This window comes from Mastigoproctus giganteus, chromosome 1 (genome assembly GCF_048544385.1).
Source record: "Mastigoproctus giganteus isolate SK-2022 chromosome 1, ASM4854438v1, whole genome shotgun sequence".
NCBI classification, from domain to species: domain Eukaryota; kingdom Metazoa; phylum Arthropoda; class Arachnida; order Uropygi; family Thelyphonidae; genus Mastigoproctus; species Mastigoproctus giganteus.
In genome coordinates, this window is record NC_143575.1 from 11,007,302 (window position 1) to 11,027,552 (window position 20,251).

At 35.9% G+C, this 20,251-nt stretch overlaps 1 protein-coding gene across 2 annotated transcripts in view; it reads left to right on the forward strand.

Annotated features, from left to right (window-relative positions):
* The window catches only part of LOC150090550 (protein meiotic P26-like), a 187,433-nt gene that overhangs the window by 27,361 nt on the left and 139,821 nt on the right, over positions 1–20,251 (forward strand). For both annotated transcript variants that reach the window (XM_090371419.1, XM_090371429.1), the window contains exon 3: positions 8,518–8,730. In XM_090371419.1, the coding sequence (XP_090227545.1) occupies positions 8,518–8,730 (213 nt within the window). The remainder of the gene's footprint in view (positions 1–8,517; positions 8,731–20,251) is intronic.

Sequence of the window (20,251 nt, forward strand, 5' to 3'; positions counted from 1 at the left end):
GATCTCTTTTTCTGCATCTCTTAATATAATTGGATAGATTCCATCCACCCCAGCGGCCTTATGTATATTTAGCTTGCTTCAACAATTTCTCTTCAACTTTCCTGTTGGTTATCAGAAACGTTTTTAGCTCCTTATAATTTGATGTACTTCTGGCATTTCCATTCATAAAATATATTTCCCAACTTTTCTGCTTATGTGCAAAGATCCTGTAATCATATAAAATACATTGAAGTAATATACTAGCTTTTGATCTCATGTTTATCTGCTTAACAGTGCAGCAGATGTATTTTATAAATACAGTGTACAGCGATAAAGGTTGTCTGGTTTTGAATCAAGATGGCAAAAATTAATTACTCTTACCAACAATTTGTTTTCTAGCAATACCATTTGTCACAAATTAGAAAATTCTAAACAAATCTTGATTTCAATGGGTATGAAGTCAATATGTGTATTGGTGGATAGTCTTTTCCACCGGCACCTCTGTAGCCAGGTGGGCAGGAGCAGCAGTGCGTAGCACGTGCTTCTTGATTAGACCAGGGTTCGAGCCCGTGACCACCAAATATGGAGGATGTGGAAAGGTCAGGGAATGACCACCGCATATTCCCGGAGCAATATGGCCTTAGTTGCTAATGCTCCTAAAAACCAAATAACAAACAAACATCTTTTCTGCCATGATTAGAGAATTTGTTTACATTGGGCTATACTGTGGTCTGATGTAAACCAAAATCTGTGGGTTGCCAAAATAGTATGATTGGGCTGCGTGTGGAACCCAATTGTGTGACATGCTTGACCATGAGCATCCCAAAAATGATCTGACAGTTAGAAAACAACCAGATAATGGCATTCTGCAATTAGAGTGTGTTTCAGTAGTGGTGGAAGGCATAATGCATTGGATCCTGTTACAGATGGAAGTATAACAGCAGACAACCTGGTTCCACCCTTGCCAACTAAAAGTGAGTAGCTATTAACATTAGTAGAGGCATTTGATGCAAGAAAGCAAGCTTATGCTGCATCAGCCAAAAAAAAAATAAATAAATAAATAAAAAATAACCACTTCCACTTCACCCCTCTGTTCTTTCAAAATACCTGTCCAGCTGAGCCTTAAACTTATTTAGGCTATCAACTTCCATGACAAGGGATGGAAGTCTGTTCCACCAACCAACCACCCGCAGGCTAAAGGCAAATTTCTTCACGTTTATCCTACATCCGTCTTTCCTCAATTTGAATTTATGCCCTCTCAGGTGATTATTCTGAGCAAGAGGAAGAATTCCATCAGCATTGAGCATGCTCAAACCATTCAAGGCTTTATACACCTCTATCAGATCACCTCGCTAGTGCCTAGTGTCCAGACACTGTAATTTGCAAAACTTAAGCCTTTCTTCGTAAGAGCACCCCTTTGTTCCATTCACTAATCTTGTTGCCCTTCTCTGTACTCGTTCCAGCATCTCTACATCCTTCTTGAAATGTGGCCTCCAGACCTGTATACAGTATTCTAGGTGTGGCCTGACATTGCCATGTACAAGGGAATAATCACCTCCTTATCCCTGCTAGAAAAATTCCAATATATCATCAACAATACACCATGAGCTACTCTTGCCGCCCGTCTGCACTGCTCAGAAAACTTCATATCTGCCTGCACAACCACCCCCAGGTCCCTTTCATTCTCTACCACTGTCAGTGTAGTACCACAGAGTTGATACATTGCTCTGGGGTTGCTGTTTCCCATATGTAGTACTTTACATTTGTCAATGTTAAACTTCATTTGCCACCTCTCGGCCCATCTGCTCAACCTTTCCAGATCCTGTTGCAGTAGCGTAGTGTCCTTGACAACCCTGCCAACCTTCGTATCGTCTGCAAACTTGGACATTAAGCTTGATATACCATCATCAATATCATTTATAAATACAGAAAACAATAATGGACCCAATACTGAACACTGAGGGACTCCACGATGAGCAGTGTCCATTGATTACCACTCTCTGTCTTCTCCCCCTCAACCACCCCTTTATCCATAGCAGCAGTTTGCCTCCAATGCCACACTGCTCCAATTTGTGCAGCAATCTTCCATGTGCAACAGTATCAAAAGCCTTTCTAAGATCCACGTATATAATATCAAAGTTATTCCCTGCATCCAGTTCTTTTGTGACTGCATCATAGTATCCAATCAAATTGGTCAGGCAAGATTTCCCCTTAACAAAACCATGCTGTGTCTGAGCTATAAAGTCTTGTCTAGATGATCCTGCAGTGCTTCTTTTCCCAGTGCCTCCATTAATCTTCCTGGAACAGAAGTTAAACTAACAGGTCTATAATTACTTGTGTCGCCCTTTGATCCTCCTTTGTGAATTGGGGTCACATTTGCACATCTCCAGTCCATGGGTACTTCCCCTGAGTCCAAGGAAGCTCTCATAATTATGGCTAAGGGTTTGCTTACTTCCTTTTCTGCCTCCTTTAATATAACTGGATAGATCCCATCCACCCCAGGTGCCTTTCTTGTATTTATCTTCAACAATTTCTCCTCCACTTTGCTCTCAGTTATTACAAGATTCTCTAGCTTACTGCCAGAGTTGAATGCACCTCTGGCATTCCCCTCGATGAATAACTCCTCATGTGTGAATGTCGATGCATATTCATTTAGTTTGTTAGCTACCTCAGCAGGATCATCAACAGTTGACCCATCAATATCAAGTGGACCAATCTGATTCATCCCCTTCCTTCTAGAGTTTACATAAGTAAAGAACTCTTTGCTGTTTTTCTTTGCATCCCTTGCCAAGGATTTCTCGTAATCTGCCTTCGCCTGCCTAACCTCCTTTGTAACTTGGTTGCATATCAACTTGTATCTATCATAGGCTTCTGTGTCATGTGTTAATTTGTAAGTATCCCATGCATTTTTCTTCTCTGCCATATGCCTCATTAGTTCATCTGACATCCATTTTGGCCTAAACCTTGAACAATATTTCTTAGTTGGTATGTTAAGCCTAGTAGCTTCCAAGATAAGTTCTTTGAATGCTTCCCATTTTGAATTTGCTGTTGGTAACATCATCAGTTGGTCCCACTGTATAGAATTTAAATACTGTCTCAGTCCATCGTAGTCGCCTTTACGGAAGCAATAACCCTTCCCTTTACCCCTAATGGTAGTTACCTCTTTCAGTAAATCCCACTTCAGCACACTGTGATCACTGCCACATAGTGGTTCATTTATCTGCAGATTCTTAATGCATGAAGAATCACTGCTGATAATCAAATCAAGAGTATTACTCCCTCTAGTTGCCTCCTGAACATGCTGATGTAGAAAACAATCATCCAATAAATCCACAAAAGCCCTGCTAGTGTGTGAGTAACCAGCCCCCAAATTCCAGTCAATATCTGGGAAATTAAAATCTCCCATTATAAGACTCTCTGATTTACTAGCCCACTCTATTTCCCTGTACAGTTCCTTATTATACTCATCAGAGTCATTAGGCCTATAGCACACTCCTACTCTCAATTTTGATCTCCCAATGCTAACAACACTGCTAACAAAAGCTAACAACACTGCACTGTCCAGCGATGTCGACTGGCTTCACTTCCTTGGTTTTTATGTGTTTCTTAACTAATAGCATAACCCCTCCCCCCTTCCTATCCTGTCTATCCTTTCTGTAGACGTTGTACTCCCCAAATTGCAGTTCTGCATCCCTTATATCTGTGTGACACCACGTCTCTGATATCCCAACAATATCTGCCTTTGATGTTTTGAGCAATACCTCAAATTCATCAAATTTATTTACTAAACTCCTAGCATTGGTGTACACGCAAGTATACCTGCACCTGTTTCTATTCTTAGCTACCCTAACACAACCCATGTGTTTATTTGTACCGCAATGGCTCCCAGCAGTCTCTGAAATACCATACATCTTGTTTTTCAGGCTTCTGCTCATTCTAATAGAAGCAGTGCAAGAATCTCTTTCACCTCTGCCAGTGGCTACTGTCAATCTATTGGTCTTTGTCTCCCCCCAAGCTAGCAGTTTTCCGACCCACCTAACACTGCCTCGATAGCATCAGCAAATATTCTTGCACCCTTTCTATTTAAGTGTATCCCATCCCCGTAGAAGCAATCTCTCCTGTTAACAAGTACAGTCCAGGCTGAAAAAAATTCTACCCCTTGAGCCTTGCACAATCCCTCCAGGGCCGAATTGATCGACAAGGCTCTCATCATATACTCCCTCCTATCGTGTCTGGGCAGAATTGCAGACACTTTCAAATTCAACCCTAATTCTCGGCTTTTGTTCAACAGTGACCTGTACTTGTTAAGTAATTCTGCCGGTCTCCTACTCTTAATATTATTAGTGCCAACGTGTACAACTATATCACCTTTTGTGCCCTTAAAAGATATTTGCTCTACAACGTCATCAACCTTTGCCCCTGGCAGACATACCCTGGTCCTGTTCCACCTATCTTTTTTACAAAGCATGTTCCCCGTTTCCTTGACAATAGAGTCACCAACAACTACTAGTTCCTTCGGGACCAGCGCAAATTCAAATTGAGGAAGGTTGCAGAACAGATGTATAGAAGTTTGCCTTTAGCCAGTAGGTGGCCGATTGCTGGAACAAACTGCCATCTGTTCTTGCTTGCTTTCTTGCATCATTTACTACTACTAATGTTAATAATGCTAAAGGTTTATATGTTTCTGCTACATTTAATATTGTTATATAGAGAAATGGTACCTTAAAATCAGCCAGAAATATTGATCATGCCAACCAGTTAAAATCATTTCCTATATACAGGGTATCTCAAAAATACACGGCATAACTTCAGGAATGAGTTCCTCATATGTAGACAATAAAAATATTTTATATCAACACAGTTCCGAAAATGCTGGGTTCCCGAGTTATTAACCAAAATGTCTTGTCTCCCACAGGTGATTTCCTTCATCACAAGGTACTGACAGAATCTGGTGGTTTTCCATTCCGACCATGTACTCAAATCAGGAGCAAGCGGATATGCACTTTATGTACGGTTTGGCAGACGGCAATGTTTTGGAGGCTCGTCGTTTGTACCACAAAAGGTTCCCAGAACGAAGATGTCCAGACAGGAAAACGTTTGAAGGTATCCATCGCCACCTTTGTGAACATGGGACCTTTACACCTCATGGTGTAAGGAGGTGGACCAACTGCCTGGCCTCTGCAATCACCTGATTTAAACTCAGTAGATTTCTTCTTGTGGGGCCATTTAAAGTCATTGGTGTATTCGACTCTGGTAGCTGATGTGGAAACTCTCCACAATAGAATTGTGGCAGGTTGTGAGACGATACGAAACATGCCAGGAATTTGGCATCATCTTCGCCATGAGATGTCGATGTGAGGCCTGTATTCAGGCAGAAGGTGGACATTTTGAATAATTACTATAAGGTGATGTGAACAGTTAAGTGTCATAGACAGACCTTCAAAACTCAGAAACCAAGCATTTTCGGAACTATGTTGATATAAAATATTTTTATCTACATATGAGGAACTCGTTCCTGAAGTTATGTCGTGTATTTTTGAGACACCCTGTATAAATTTCCCTGTTTTACACTTTTTCTGCTGGGATCTCCGACAATGGTTTCAACCTTTGATTGAGTCAGTCTGAATTTTAAAGAACAGGTATTTTTGGACTTTCTTCTCATTCTGACTGAATTAATCAGCCCCTGATGAAGGTTGCTTGACAAAAATATCCTGTTTTTCTGCAGTGAAATTGGAAGAAAAGTTCTAAAAGTAGGGTGATTAAAATCCAAAGCCACAAATTCACTTCGTGCTTGGATTTTATGGCCCCATTTAAGAGCGCTTAAACAGATTTCTGTAATTGCACTGCTCTACTGCCTGTAGTACAGCCATCCTGTAATTCTTCTAAGGATTGTGCCTAGGATCCCATTTTGTCCAGCTTATATAGCAATCTCTTTCTTGTGGCACAGAATCAATTGCTTTGCTGAAGTCCTGCATTGAACTCATTGGTGGCACTGTCATGATTTACAGGTTAGTTAAATAAGTATCCACTTTATATAACCTTGCTATGTTCTTCTGAGAATCATTTCTGTCTAGATGATGACTATTGTTTTCTTAATCATTTTATTCCCAATTCAAAAATTGTAGATCTCTTAAAGTACCATTTATAACTGACACAATATAATAGCGTAGCTTAATTTAATTTATTATGATACTCACCTTTTTATAATCTGCATTGATGTTGGAATAAAATGGATGATAATTTTAAATTTAAGTTAGCGTGAATAAGTTAGGATTTAAAAACAGAATTAAAATGTGCTCAAGGAAGTAGAAGTGCACGTCTTCGTCCTTGATTGTCAATGTTGAAATTTGAAACGATTTAAGTTATATGGTTGGAAACAGAAGGCCAATAGCCATAACAAGTGGCTTTCGTTTTACACATCTTCAGTTGGCAATGGTAGAATGAGAGTAAATGTGTGTATTTAAGAAGACTAAGTTCCCGTGATGCTCCTGGATACACGTGCGAATCTCAGGTGCATGAGATTCCAGACCGGTGCTATGTTATAGGGTAGTTTGGAATTTAATACTTGGAAAGTGGAATGGCGGCGTAACCATTCTATAACTAGGGCTTCATATTGGAAAATTTTAAAACTGGATTTTAATTTGATAATAGGAATGGCTGAATCTACTAAGGGGGGTGTGGTTGTGGGATTGAACATGTGTTGCTAATTCGGTATTGGACTGTCCCGTCCTAAAGCTATTGTAGTGGTAGTACGCATGTGTATTTGATGTTTTGGTAGAACCGTATTTTGTGGTGGTGCTACCAATGTAGCAAGTGTTACAGTTATCTTGACATTTTAGGCCTATCACTCCCTACAAACTACAGGCAAATAATCCATAATAAGTTCTATTCCCAGTGGTAAGATTCGTGGCATCGGCAGGTTAACAATAAGTAGATGATATTATTCATGTCACTAATGTGGTAATTTTGTGTATCTTTATGAGTTGAATAATGAACCTAGTTTATTATAAGATGAGAATGTAAGGGTGATATCGGTACCTTTTGAATAAACGGCGGAATTGGTTGGCAAAATTACTATGGTAAGGGAGAATAATCCTCTTAATAGGGCACAAATCCACAATTTCATCAAATTTAATTCCATGCATAATAGATTAAAATATACCCTGGAATTAGAAGAAAATGGACAAATTAATTTCCTAAACTTCACTATATGCAGAAGCGATACAAAACTAGGACCAAGAATTTTCATAAAAAAGTACTCACCAGGGCAAATACTTACACTTTGAATCGCATCACCCCCTCAACATAAAAAAAGCAGTCCTTTATAATCAAATTTACAATGCTATAAAATACAGTTCCACACATTACGACCTTAATAATGAACTACAATATCTTACAAGTAAATTCATATCTAGGAAATATCCTATTCAATTAATCAAACAAACTATTATCACAGTCCAAAATAATATCAATAATCCACGTATTATCCTCCCTTACCATAATAATTTTGCCAACCAATTCCGTCGTTTATTCGAAGGTACCGATATCACCCTTACATTCTCATCTTATAATAAACTAGATTCATTATTCAACTCATATAAAGATACACAAAATTACCACATTAGTGACATGAATAATATCATCTACTTAATAAAATGTCAAGATAACTGTAACGCTTGCTACATTGGTAGCACCACCACAAAATACGGTTCTACTAAAACATCAAACACACGTGCATACTACCACTACAATAGCTTTAGGATGGGACAGTCCAATACCGAATTAACAACACATTTTCAATCCCACAATCGCACACCCCCTTAGTAGATTCAGCCATTTCTATTATCAAATTAAAATCCCGTTTTAAAATTTTCCAATATGAAGCCCTAGTTATAGAATGGTTTCGCCACCATTCCACTCTCCAAGTATTAAATTCCAAACTACCCTATAACATAGCACCGGTCTGGAATCTCATGCACCTGAGATTCCCACGTGTATCCAGGAGCATCACGGGAACTTAGTCTTCTTAAATACACGCATTTACTCTCATTCTACCATTGCCAACTGAAGATGTGTAAAACGAAAGCCACTTGTTATGACTATTGGCCTTCTGTTTCCAACCATATAACTTAAATCGTTTCAAATTTCAACATTGACAACCAAGGACGAAGACGTGCACTTCTACTTCCTTGCGCACATTTTAATTCTGTTTTTAAATCCTAACTTATTCACGCTAACTTAAATTTAAAATTATCATCCATTTTATTTCAACATCAATGCAGATTATAAAAAGGTGAGTATCATAATAAATTAAATTAAGCTATGCTATTATATTGTGTCATTTTATTCCCATTGTTTTCTAAAGCATGGAGGGGTACTTCTCATTTTCCTTAAGTAGCGATTTCCAATCCCTGTTACAAACCTTGAATGCAAACAACACAATTTTATTTTTGGACAGATTATTTTGATCTGTCAGATGAAATTGCATTTTGTTTCATTGCAACTACATTCTTACAGAAATTAATTTGCTGCTGACAGGATCTAATGGCCACGGACGAACTGTCATCCCTAATTTCCCCTTCTGCTGAAACAGATCAAGTCTGCAACCAGTGTAATCAAAAATATGAGCAGCCACGTGTCTTGTCCTGTCTTCATGTATATTGTGAAGCTTGCTTAGAAAAGCTCTTGAAAAATGAAGAAGATAAAAAGTCTAAAACTCTTCTTTGTCCTGAATGTGAGCAGGAAACTAAGGTAAGATTTTTAACTTTTATTGAAAATAGTATTGTCATGTTTCTTCTGATACCTAATATGTATTAAATTCCTGCTGTAGAAGTTTTAAATTACAGTATAGCCCTGTTTCACACAATGTTCATAAGTCTATGAAAAGTTTAGAATTATTGCATAAGGGTTTAACAATTAAAATTCTTTAATACGTTAAGTTATTTATGTATCATACTAATTAGTAATCAAAAGGTAGAGATTATGGGACTGAAAAAGTATGCCACTAATTGCAAGAGCAGCATAACAGCATTTATATGCATCACATTTCTAAAATTTGATAAAGCACTGGGATTCTATAAATATATTTGGTGATAATGTTGAAAAATAAATTTAAGGTTTCTTTCTTGCTACTTTGGAACAGCTGAGTCATTACCTTCTCACAGTAAGAAACTTTGGTAAGAAGGATATAGATTGTATTGATGGTTGTTTTTTCCCTTGCATCCTTTAACTCTACTAATACTTAATAAAGTTCATTCCTGGCTTATATTTTTGCAAGAGTCTGCTGCTCGTGTTCATCCTTGACAATACTCTTAGCTTAAGATAAGATCCATATCTTTGCTGATGATACCTCATCCTACCAGGGAGTATTGGTCCTATTCTCTGTCCAGAATAGAGCTGTTAGGTTAATTAATGACCCATCACAAACTCTCTTACAAAGATGTAGTTTCTGCAGCATGCCTGTTCTATGACATTTCTAAAATCACTGTTTTATTTGAATTAGGATCCTATAGTTCTGCCTCTTTCTTTAAAACTTCCTAAAGTAACTTTACACTTTACTGTTTCTCGTTTATTTCTTCTGTTCTGACCTTTCCTTCATGTGCAAGAGTCTGCTGGTAATTTCATCTACAGAAATTCAAATGAAATGTGGACAAGTATTTTCTGCCTTTTCAACTCTACACTGTATTAGAGTACTACAGAGTCAGATACCTTGTATGTGGGCGTGTGTCTGTGCTCACCATAAAAAAAAATAAAACTCATCCATAATAACTCACATCTGATTCCTGACTTCCTCTGTGAAAGTATATTGATTTGGCCACTTTTAAGTCTTTGGTTTAAATCCGATTAGTGACTAGAAGAATTCTCAAAGACCTTTTCAGTGAGACTATAGTTTTTTACTCTCAGGCAGCATGAATAAGATTTTCCTCTTGAGAATTATGTGGGGTTTTTCATCCTGTAAATTGGCCCATGAACACTTACATGTGGTACATGATAAACAGGAGCTGGCATGCTGTGACCAAAGTAGTAAAAAAGTGTGAAGTATTTTGGGTCTAATGGCACCAGGGAAGGCCTCCATAGCCAAGTGGTCAGGAGCGGGAGTGCAGTAGCACACGCTCCTTGAGTAGACTGGGGTTCAGGCCCCTGACTGCTAAATACGGTCGACCTGCCAACCCGCACTGGACCAGCATGGCAGATTATGGTCCATTTCCCTCAACATGAATTGCTGAGGAGGCTTCCATCCTGCAGGCACCAGGGATTTCCCCCCATCTCTGTGTTGTATGCATTGTTTGTGAAACACAGTACTCTGTGGAGGCCAGAGATTTAAAAAGTATCTGGGTATTGTTCTGTTGTTGTGCATTGTATCTTCTGACCATTTAGCCGTTGGGCCCTAATGGGACCCACCGTTGCCTACACTTGTCACGAGGAGGCAGGTCAGGTAAAAGTAAAGTGCAGCCATTATCAACCCACTGCAGGGTGGAAGCCTCCTCAACAATTCATGCTGAGGGAAGATGGACCATAATCTGCCACGCTGGTCCAGTGCGGGTTGGCAGATCGACCGTATTCAGCAGTCAGGGGCTTGAACCCCGGTCTACTCAAAGAGCATGTGCTACTGCACTCCCGCTCCTGCCCACTCAGCTACGGAGGCCTGCAGGTCAGGTACTACCCAGTAGATTATATTTCATACTCTGGTAGGCCCTACCACCTAGTTTCCAAAGTAGGGGTGGGGGAAGCACCTCAGTATTTTACAGTATAAATAAAAAGATCAAACTGAAATTTCCAGAACAAGACATTCACATTTGGCTGCTGATTGCTTTGTATGCAGAAGCTCTAGTAATGTTATTCATTCTTGTAATGTTAACATTATAATGAAACTTGAAGCTTTTTTTTTTTTTTTTTTTTCAGAACACCCCCTGTGTTTATCTAAAATGTCAGTTTATGTGCAGTTAACATGATTAATTCCCACATGAATAATAATGCTCTCTTTAGACCTTTTGAGGCTTAGATGGAAGCAGGTATTCTGTGTGTTATCAGACACAGTCTAAAACACTGATGTATCCAATATCTTTCTATTACAGAAGATTTAGGAGAAGTCCTGTTGGCCTGCCTCCCAAAAATCCACTCGTGCACACCTTCTTGATGGTAAGCCCTGTTACGTCACTTAGGTGGCAATGAACGTGTAGAGTGGTTCTCTTCAAGACGCCTGGTCAGCGTGAAGAGGAAAAGACCAAACCCTCCAGCACATGACAGTAAGGCGAAACAAATGGGAAAGCACATTGAACAAAGAATCACTTTCCATATATTTGATGACTGATTCTTTCTGTGTTATAAAAAGCAACAGGTATAATTCTGTTGTGGCAGACTCTGTTACAGTTGGATGAAATGTATAGGAAGCTATTGTAAGTGGTCCACAATTTTGGAGATATTTAGAAATTTTCAGCATTTGCAAAAATATTGAAATGTACTAAAGAACACATTTCAGTTTGTGGTAGTGCAGCTCACTTCATCACATTTTAACAAATCAGCTGAAACTAAAGTATGGAACAATTGATAAATGGAATTATTTACTTAAAGATAAGGATGCTATTGCTCGTAATCACTATTTAAGATAGGTATATGATTTTAGAGGCCACCCAAGAAATTGCATATGCTTTAATGAAATATGGGTGAAATAAAACCATGGATAATTTAAACAGTGGTATGACGATAATAATGTAGACTTAGGTGGTGACAAAACTGGGCACTATCCTTTTCTCCGTGCACCAAGGATGGAAATCAGATGCATAATTGTGCCCATTTAGGCTAAGTGGCCAGGCATTCAACACAAACAGCATGTGGCATTGCCATGGTTTGGCTGGGTGCCACACCATGTGGCACCCAGCCAAATAAATAAAAGAAGAAAATAAAAATATATGCAGGAAGTGCAAAAGGATCTGTTCTGATTAAAGAAAAGGAAAAAGTAAGGTGGAGATTTGAAAGTTTTTATTTGTCGTATCTGAAAATTCAACTTTAAAACTATCAGCTGTACAAATTGTTACAGGAGGAAATAAGTGTTGTCAACTGGAAGATAATTCTTTTACTCCATCTGTGTTTTTTTTTTTTTTTTTTTTTTATTGACATTCTATGAGGAGTGCCCAAGTGTTCTACAAAATATTTTATAGAAATTAGCGCTTATTTGCATTCCAACATAAATTTTGATATATCAACACACTAAAATGAAAAGAAAATATACTTTATAGTCCATAGCCGAGTGGTCAGGAGTGGGACTGCGGTAGCACACACTCCTTGAGTAGACTGGGGTTCAAGCCCCTAATTGCTAAATACGGTCTATCTGCCAACCCACACTGGACCAGCGTGGCAGATTATGGTATATTTCCCTCAACATGAATTGTTGAGGAGGCTTCTATCCTGCAGTAGGTTGATAATGGCTGCAGTTTGCCTTTTTTTTTATAGTGAAAACATTCTTGTGCAATGTAATTAATTTAATCAGAATTATTTTGTTTCTTGTCATGAAGATAATTTCTTGCACTGATGGTGAATGAACAAAATAATTTACAGTGGAATCTTGTTAACACAATGTTCAAGGTACTTAAATTTTCATTTCTGTAATAACAATGTGTGTAGTAACAGTGGCAAAAATTTTTTTTTGGAACATACTGTAAAATGCAGAACATAACATTTTACAAAAAAAAAAAAATGTTGAGGAAGCAATTCGTCACTCATATGAACAATTACATTTATCTTTAAGAATCTGTACAAAAAGAGTGACATTTCTTTACAAGATGTTTACGAGACTATAGTGTCTTTTAATCTGTCTTTATGGTAAGCAAGATTTAAACTGCTTTGATAACACAGTGGTCCTAATTCTCACAGCAAAACAAACTTGCCTTTGCAATGAGTTATCTTGGTATTGCACTATTTTTAAATGTATGGCCTCTCCAAAAAGTTGGCGCCTCCGTAGCCAGGTGGGAAGGAGGAGCAGCAGTGCGCAGCACATGCTTCTTGATTAGACCGGGGTTTGAACCTGTCACCACCAAATACAGAGGATGCGGAAAGGTCAGGGAATGACCACCGCATATCCCGGAGCAATATGGCCTTAGTTGCTAATGCTCCTAAAAACCAAATAACAACATAACTCCAAAAAGTTAATTGGCCATTTGTTAAAAAGATGAGACTGAATGGCAGCCTCCTTCAGGACTAAGTAGTCTGTCCTTAGATATCAGGTTGTCTCTAGTCACAACATGCAAACAAAACAACTGTAAAGAAGTCATTTGGTGTGAGCTGTTATGCGGTATATAAAATCAGTTTTCAAAGTTGTAGCATGGTTTAGCTGTTTGTTGAAAGTAGTGTTATAAAACACTACTTTCAACTTGTTATAAAAGCAAGTTTTTTTTTTTTTTTTTTTTTTTTGCTTCTATGAAAATCAAAACCATTGCAATTATCCCTTCAGTTTAAATTTTGCTGCCTGCAAAAACAGGTGAAAAAACAAAATAGTGATGAAACTTGTTTACAGATGTAAATAAGTTCAGTTGCTTGTGCTGAATATTTATTGAAATGTGCTCTCAGTTTGTCAGCCACTAGATATACTCCTTTAAAATCTGGAATATTTTAAAATCCAGCATCTCTCAATCCCAGAGGGTGGAAGATTTTAAAGAGTTTATTATATATCTAACAATAATAAGAAAAATAAATTAAATGATAAAAATAAATAAAATAAAAGCAATAAAAAAGCCTTGTTTAATATTAATACAAATAAATATAATACCCACACTTCATTTAATTTTCTGTTATTTATAAAATAAACTAAGCTATATATAATATTAATAAATTAACAATTGTAGAAATAGTGGGAAAATAACTGGATATGATCCATGCTGCTTTGCATGATGCTAATCTTATAATACAGCCACTTCTGTTTTATATATTTATGTGGATGTCATGTTTGTTGCACTTTCTGCCATATCCTTTCATTTTCTGACTAAATTTTAATATAAATTGTTTTTGATATCTGATTATAGAGGTCACTGGTAGTCTATCATTCTTAGCTCTCTTTGACGGTTTTAGTAGTATAAATTATAATGCCTATGCTTGGATTTGTCTGTGTCTGGTTGTTACCGCTTTGATCACAGTTATTGTGACTAGTTGTGTTTTTCACAGTCATTCTGGGCCTTGCTTTTATATCTTAGGTACGCTTTTAGAAGTGGATTTTAGATTTCCTTCATTTTTGGTAATTCATTGTGTCAGCATTTATGTATCTAATAAATTTTAAGTGTAAATTTTATCATTATAAATACTGTGTTTTACCGTTTTGGTTGCAGTTATCGTTATGACTAGTTGTATCATTCCAGACCTTTTCTTTTATTTCCGGTACGCTTTCATTTCATCGGTATTTATGTATCTACTAAATTTTTATACCTAGTTTATCATAATTTTCATTAATGCACTGCATTGGGACTACCCTGTCTAATCTCTGTAAGAGTTATATCACTTTTTCATTAACTTTATTATATTGCTCTTTTTTTTTTTCAAAATTTTCTTCTCTTACATAGCTTTGTGCAGGTATAGAAATGCAGTCCTTTGATGCATGGTTAGGCGTAGTCCCCTGATGAAATGCCTAATCATGTATCAAATTTTTCTTTGGCTGATATCAGATTTATTGCATGTTTGCTTTATTTCTCCTTTTTGAACCTTAGTCAAATTAGCCTACCCTTATCTAATGCCAGCTTCCATTAACTTATTTACTTATTTTTCATGTAATTTTACTTTACAGGTTATTATATTTTGGCTATATTTTGCTTTTGGCTGTCTGTGTAACTTATTATATATATATATATATATATATATACAGTCGAACTTCCCTATAACGAATTCGATAAATCCACAAAAAAATTCGTTATACAGAGAATATCTTTTTTGTTAGAAATTGTTATCTAATTAGAAAATGAAAATGAATCTACATTTATTTTTAATGTGTTTTATTTCAAAAACATACTTATTTAAATCACGTTTACACAATTTTTGTCGGTAAGTATCACAAATTAAAAAATTTTCTGATTCTCAAAAAAAAAAAACCTCACTTGTTCAGAGCATTAAAAACATTATCAGGAACATTTTCACAAAACTGTAGACCCATACAAACCATTTTAAAAGCGTTAATCATTTCTTCGCGAGTTGGCTTTTCTACGGTTGTTCTGATGCGTCTTCAGCATCATTGTTAATTTCTTCGTGATCATGGTCGTGTCTAACACTGTTCAGCAGTATTTCATCTTCATTTGGATGTTCTGCTTTGATCTACATAAACATAACTATCCAGTTTTATTTCATTTTTGATGTTTCCGGACAATTCTAATAATGTCCAATAGTTTTTCAGTTGTGAAAGGGGCAGTTCATCTTGTTCGTCCAGTCGTTGTTCGACTTCTGTATTCAATGCAAATCCCGCTTTCGAAAAACAATTTTGAATAGTGTATGCAGTGACATCATTTGTCCAAACTTTTGCCAGTTCAGAGATACAATCTCTATGTTTAATTGTAACCTCCAAGTTTCTATTTTCTGATAACGCATTGACAATCTTCATTATTATTCTCTTTCGATAATGAAATTTAAAATTTTTAATAATGCCTTGGTCCATTGGTAGAGTTTTGATGTTATGTTTGGTTGTAAAAACAACAACTTCGCACTTTTAAGTTTGGCAGGATGTGCCGGACAGTTGTCAGTTACCAACATGATTTTCCTTTTTAATTTTTTTGTTATACGCTTGTCTAGTTTTAATATCCATTCTTCAAAAATATCACTTGTCATCCATGCTTTTTTATTAAAGGTGTAGTCAACTTCCAAAGATTTTGTGCCTCTAAAACATCTTGGGTTTTTTGATATTCCGATGAGTAAAAGTCTTAATTGTTCACTTCCTGTCATATTTGCTCCAACTAGCACAGTGATTCTTTCTTTCTTTGCTTTGTTTTCCGCCAAAACATTTATCATCCTTAAAAGCAAATGTTCTATTCTGTAAACATTTAAAAGAATAAACTCATTTCGTCAGCATTAAAAACATCCTTACGCTCATATTCTTCCAAAATCTTCTTTAAGGTATTGTTCCTCCAACTGTTGCAGTCTTCTTTGCTTACATTAACACTTTCTCCACAAATAACCTTTTCCACAATTCTGTGGCGCTTCTTAAATTTATCTAGCCACCCAGTGCTTGCATTAAATTCTGTATTTGCACAGTCCCTTGGAATGAAATTCCAAGGGACTGTGCAAATTTCAGAGCTAGTTGCTTAATTATTAGGCCCGATATTGGTATATTCTTTTCGCGTATCATTTGCACCCATTTTAGAACAGCTTTATCAACATCTTCGTATATACACAACTTAATTCATTTCTTGTCTGCTCCTCCTTCAATTGCATTTAAAATTGATTCTCGATTTTTTTAAAATCGTAGATAAACTGCTTGCAGGTATGCCATATTTCTCCGCAACATCTTTTTTCTTAAAACCCCGGTCAGTATCATAATCTTTGCTTTATCATTAATACTTAAACACTTTCTTTTCGACATTGTTTCCGCAATTGTAAAAATTACTCGACTGCAGCTCTTGCTGATACATACTTCGCTGCGCTGGCCATATAGTGGATTGTTAGTACTGCCTACTCAATGACGTTTGCTTGCCAATTCAACAGTATCATGTGACCTTTCTATCAATCACTTTGAAGAAATATACGACTTTGTGAATTTCTTTTATTCTGCTTTCATTCATACATACATGAAAGAAAATTTATGGTTAATGTATGCTGTATGTTACTTTTCAGAAAAAAAAATAAAACAGCATACAGCCTATGTGATTGACGAACGAAATTAAAAAAAAAAAATTCATGAAAACGATCTATTGGGAGTCCAGTTAGACGAGAACAGACATATCATATAATGATTGACAGGAAGGTCATGTGGTACAGTTGAGGTGAGAAGCGCATGTCACTCAGTAGGCGTTACTAAAAACCGGCTATGGTAGCATTCTATGTATTGCCACCGCAGCATGCTCAAGTTTACTGCAACGAATTTCATTTTCCCCTGAGCCAACATCAACTTACAAATCTACCCTATTTATTGTAAAGTTTGACCACTTTTAAGAAAACCCATTTGGTTTAATAACTGTAACAAAAATGAAATAAAGACCCTCCTATGGGCGTCAATGGCCACAAGTGTTCACTAAAAGGGTGATTATTTAATTCCAGATGCTAATGCGCAATTTCGGAAGGAAGGAGGCAGTATATTTGAGTGGCTGTTTACTAGTAAATGCTTGAAAATCTTAAAATGCTTTTACTAATTTTTTTAAAAATTCGTTATAGAGAGACTAACACTTTGCTATATGGGGTTAATTTTACGTGTAATTTCGTTTCAGGGTGCAATGTTTTGCGAAAAGATTCGTAATAGAGAAATTTGTTAAATAGAAGTTTGTAATAGAGAAGTTCCACTGTGTGTGTGTGTGTGTGTGTGTGTGTGTGTGTGTGTGTGTGTGTGTGTGTGTATATATATATATATATATATATATATATGTGTATATAAAACAGGTGAAAAAGGTAAAGAAAGGAGAAGAAAAAGGTAAAGAAAGAAAAAGAAAATAGAGAATAGATGTACCTGGATGCGCAAGGCTACAGAACAGGATACAACTATAAAATAAAACATAGAAGTAAATGATAAAGGACATAGTAAGATGGGAAAGTTATTAACAACAACGTGCCATGTCTAATGGAAGATATGAGAAGAAAAGAATGTTAAGATCCTAATGAATTAAGTGGAAAAATTGGCTGAATTGATAAGCCAAATCATATTTACAAAAGCTAGAAAAAAGTGGTAATTAATGCATATTAAAAAGTAGTAATAAATAGAAATGAAAATAATGAAAATAACAATTGGTACATAGATCAGGTAATTCATCAGGGGACTACACCCGATCATGTACCAAAATACTGTGTTTCTATACAAACCCATGCCGATGGAGGTAGCAATAAATTTAAAAAAAAAAAAAAATAATAATAATAAAAAAAAAAAATTAAAATTTTTTTGAAACCTTCATAGACATGAGTGAGGTAGCCCCAACGCAGTGTGTATATTTTAAGTGAACCGTTAAATTAAAAGGTGTAATTAAAAGGTGTACCAGGCAGCAGCATAGAAAAGGGAAGTAATACAAGGTATGGGTGGGAAAAAAGATAGTAGTAAAAAAGGAGGCGAAAATAGCGAGAATAAGAAAAGAAGGAATGTCCGAATCGCCCTCGTATTGCACTAATAGTTCAACGGACGGAAAAAGCAGAATAGAAAGTATAAAGACGTAAAGAGAAGGAAAAGATTTTAAAGATACTAGGCAAGCTGGGTTCGTAAGTACCCAACCTCTTAGAGAGGGCCTTGGCTGTGAAGGTGTTAGTAGAAGAGGAAAATTAATACTGCTAGCCTGTGAAATATTTTGTTAATGTCACATGTAAAAAAATTAGTATAAAATTACATACCTTTAAAATTATGTAGCATCAATTAGTAGAATTATGTAGCGTCAATTAGTAAAATTATGTAGGATCAATTAGTAAAATGCATAATAAACATGATTAATAAATAGAATACAAACAAGGAGAGGTTGCTTAGTAGAAAAATAATAATGGACGCCCTCTATAGTTAAAAGTGAGGAAAAGGTCTGAATAATAATTAAAAATAATTAAGCAAAAATAATTAAAATAAAATAATGGAAAAAATTAAATAGATAAAACTTAAAAGGTAACTTAGAAAGTGAAAAGACATGAGCATCGTTCAGAATAGAAGTCATATGATGTGATCACTTTCAAAGTGGTGGGAATACCACCATTAAATTTACAACTATACATCTGTACAAATTATCATGTTAACCCTAATCAAAATGAGATATAGTGAAACCGAATTTATGTTTAATGAAGTTAGAAAGATTTTTAATAATACGATTTATAAAATTAATAGGAATATCATTTAAACATAATTTGGTATATAGGCCGTTTAAAGCTTTGATAAAAAGTGTTTGATTGCTGCTAAGATACGCAAGATGTAAAATTTGTGTATGGATGATATTTTTATGAACTGTAATGGAAATATTAGAGTTCCAATTTGTTAAATAAATAATGTTGAAATTAAATTGACTTCTTTTATCAAATACTTCCAAGGTATTACGAAGAGGTGAATTATTTAAAGTAATGCTTAAATCGAGAAAATTTGCGTGTTGGTTACCATTATTTTCTTTGTTTAAGGTAAGTTCAGTAGGATATATCAATTTAGCAATATTTTCAAAATGATAATTTAAAATCAAGATATCATCAACATATCTAAATGCGAAGAAATTAAGGTTTGGATTGTTATTAGTATAAAGATCTTCGTAGTAATGTAGAAATAAGTTGGAAACTATACTGGAAATTGGTGAGCCCATGGGAACTCCTATTGATTGTCTATAGGTATTACTGCCATCGTAAATATAGTTATTAAGAATACATAAGTTGATATAATTATTCCAGACAATCTCATCCACGGGTAGAACGTGCTTGTATTTAAGATATAATTGATTGAGTACAGAGATAATTAAATGATGCGGTAAGGAAGTAAATAAATTAGTAAAGTCATAGGTTTCGATACTAAAGATTTTGGCATTAGAATTGAAGATTTTAATGATGTTGTGGTTATTATTAATGATCCAGGTTGATGGAATATTAATGAAGATGGTAGTTAGTAGTTTAAAAAATTGTTTACCTGGAAGATAACAACCGCTTTTTTTGGCACTAGTGATGAATCTAAAGCCAACAGGATCTTTGTGGAACTTGGCAATCATATATAGGAATGGTAATGTAGAATTGCGCATTTTGGTATGTAGTTTCTTATGCAAAGCTATAAGTTTTTTGATGGTCGTATTAATGCCAAGATTACAGCGTAAAAATGTGGTACTGCTGTCGACTTCCTTTTTAAGAGTAGTATAGTAGAACTGCTTACAAAAGATTGCGAAGTTGTTAGAAGCTTTATCTACAGGGGTGATGATAAATTTTCCTTGTAGATCTGAGATGGCATTTTTGAGATTAGAGTGTTTAATATGTGAATTATTATACAAGTTGTGACATTTTGAAACTGATTTTATAATATCTTGATAAACCACATTTATCCAGTTATAGAATGCCTCATGGGGTATCGTATATTTTTGAGCTAATGGGTTTGTATAGAAACGCAGTATTTTGGTACATGATCGGGTGTAGTCCCCTGATGAATTACCTGATCTATGTACCAATTGTT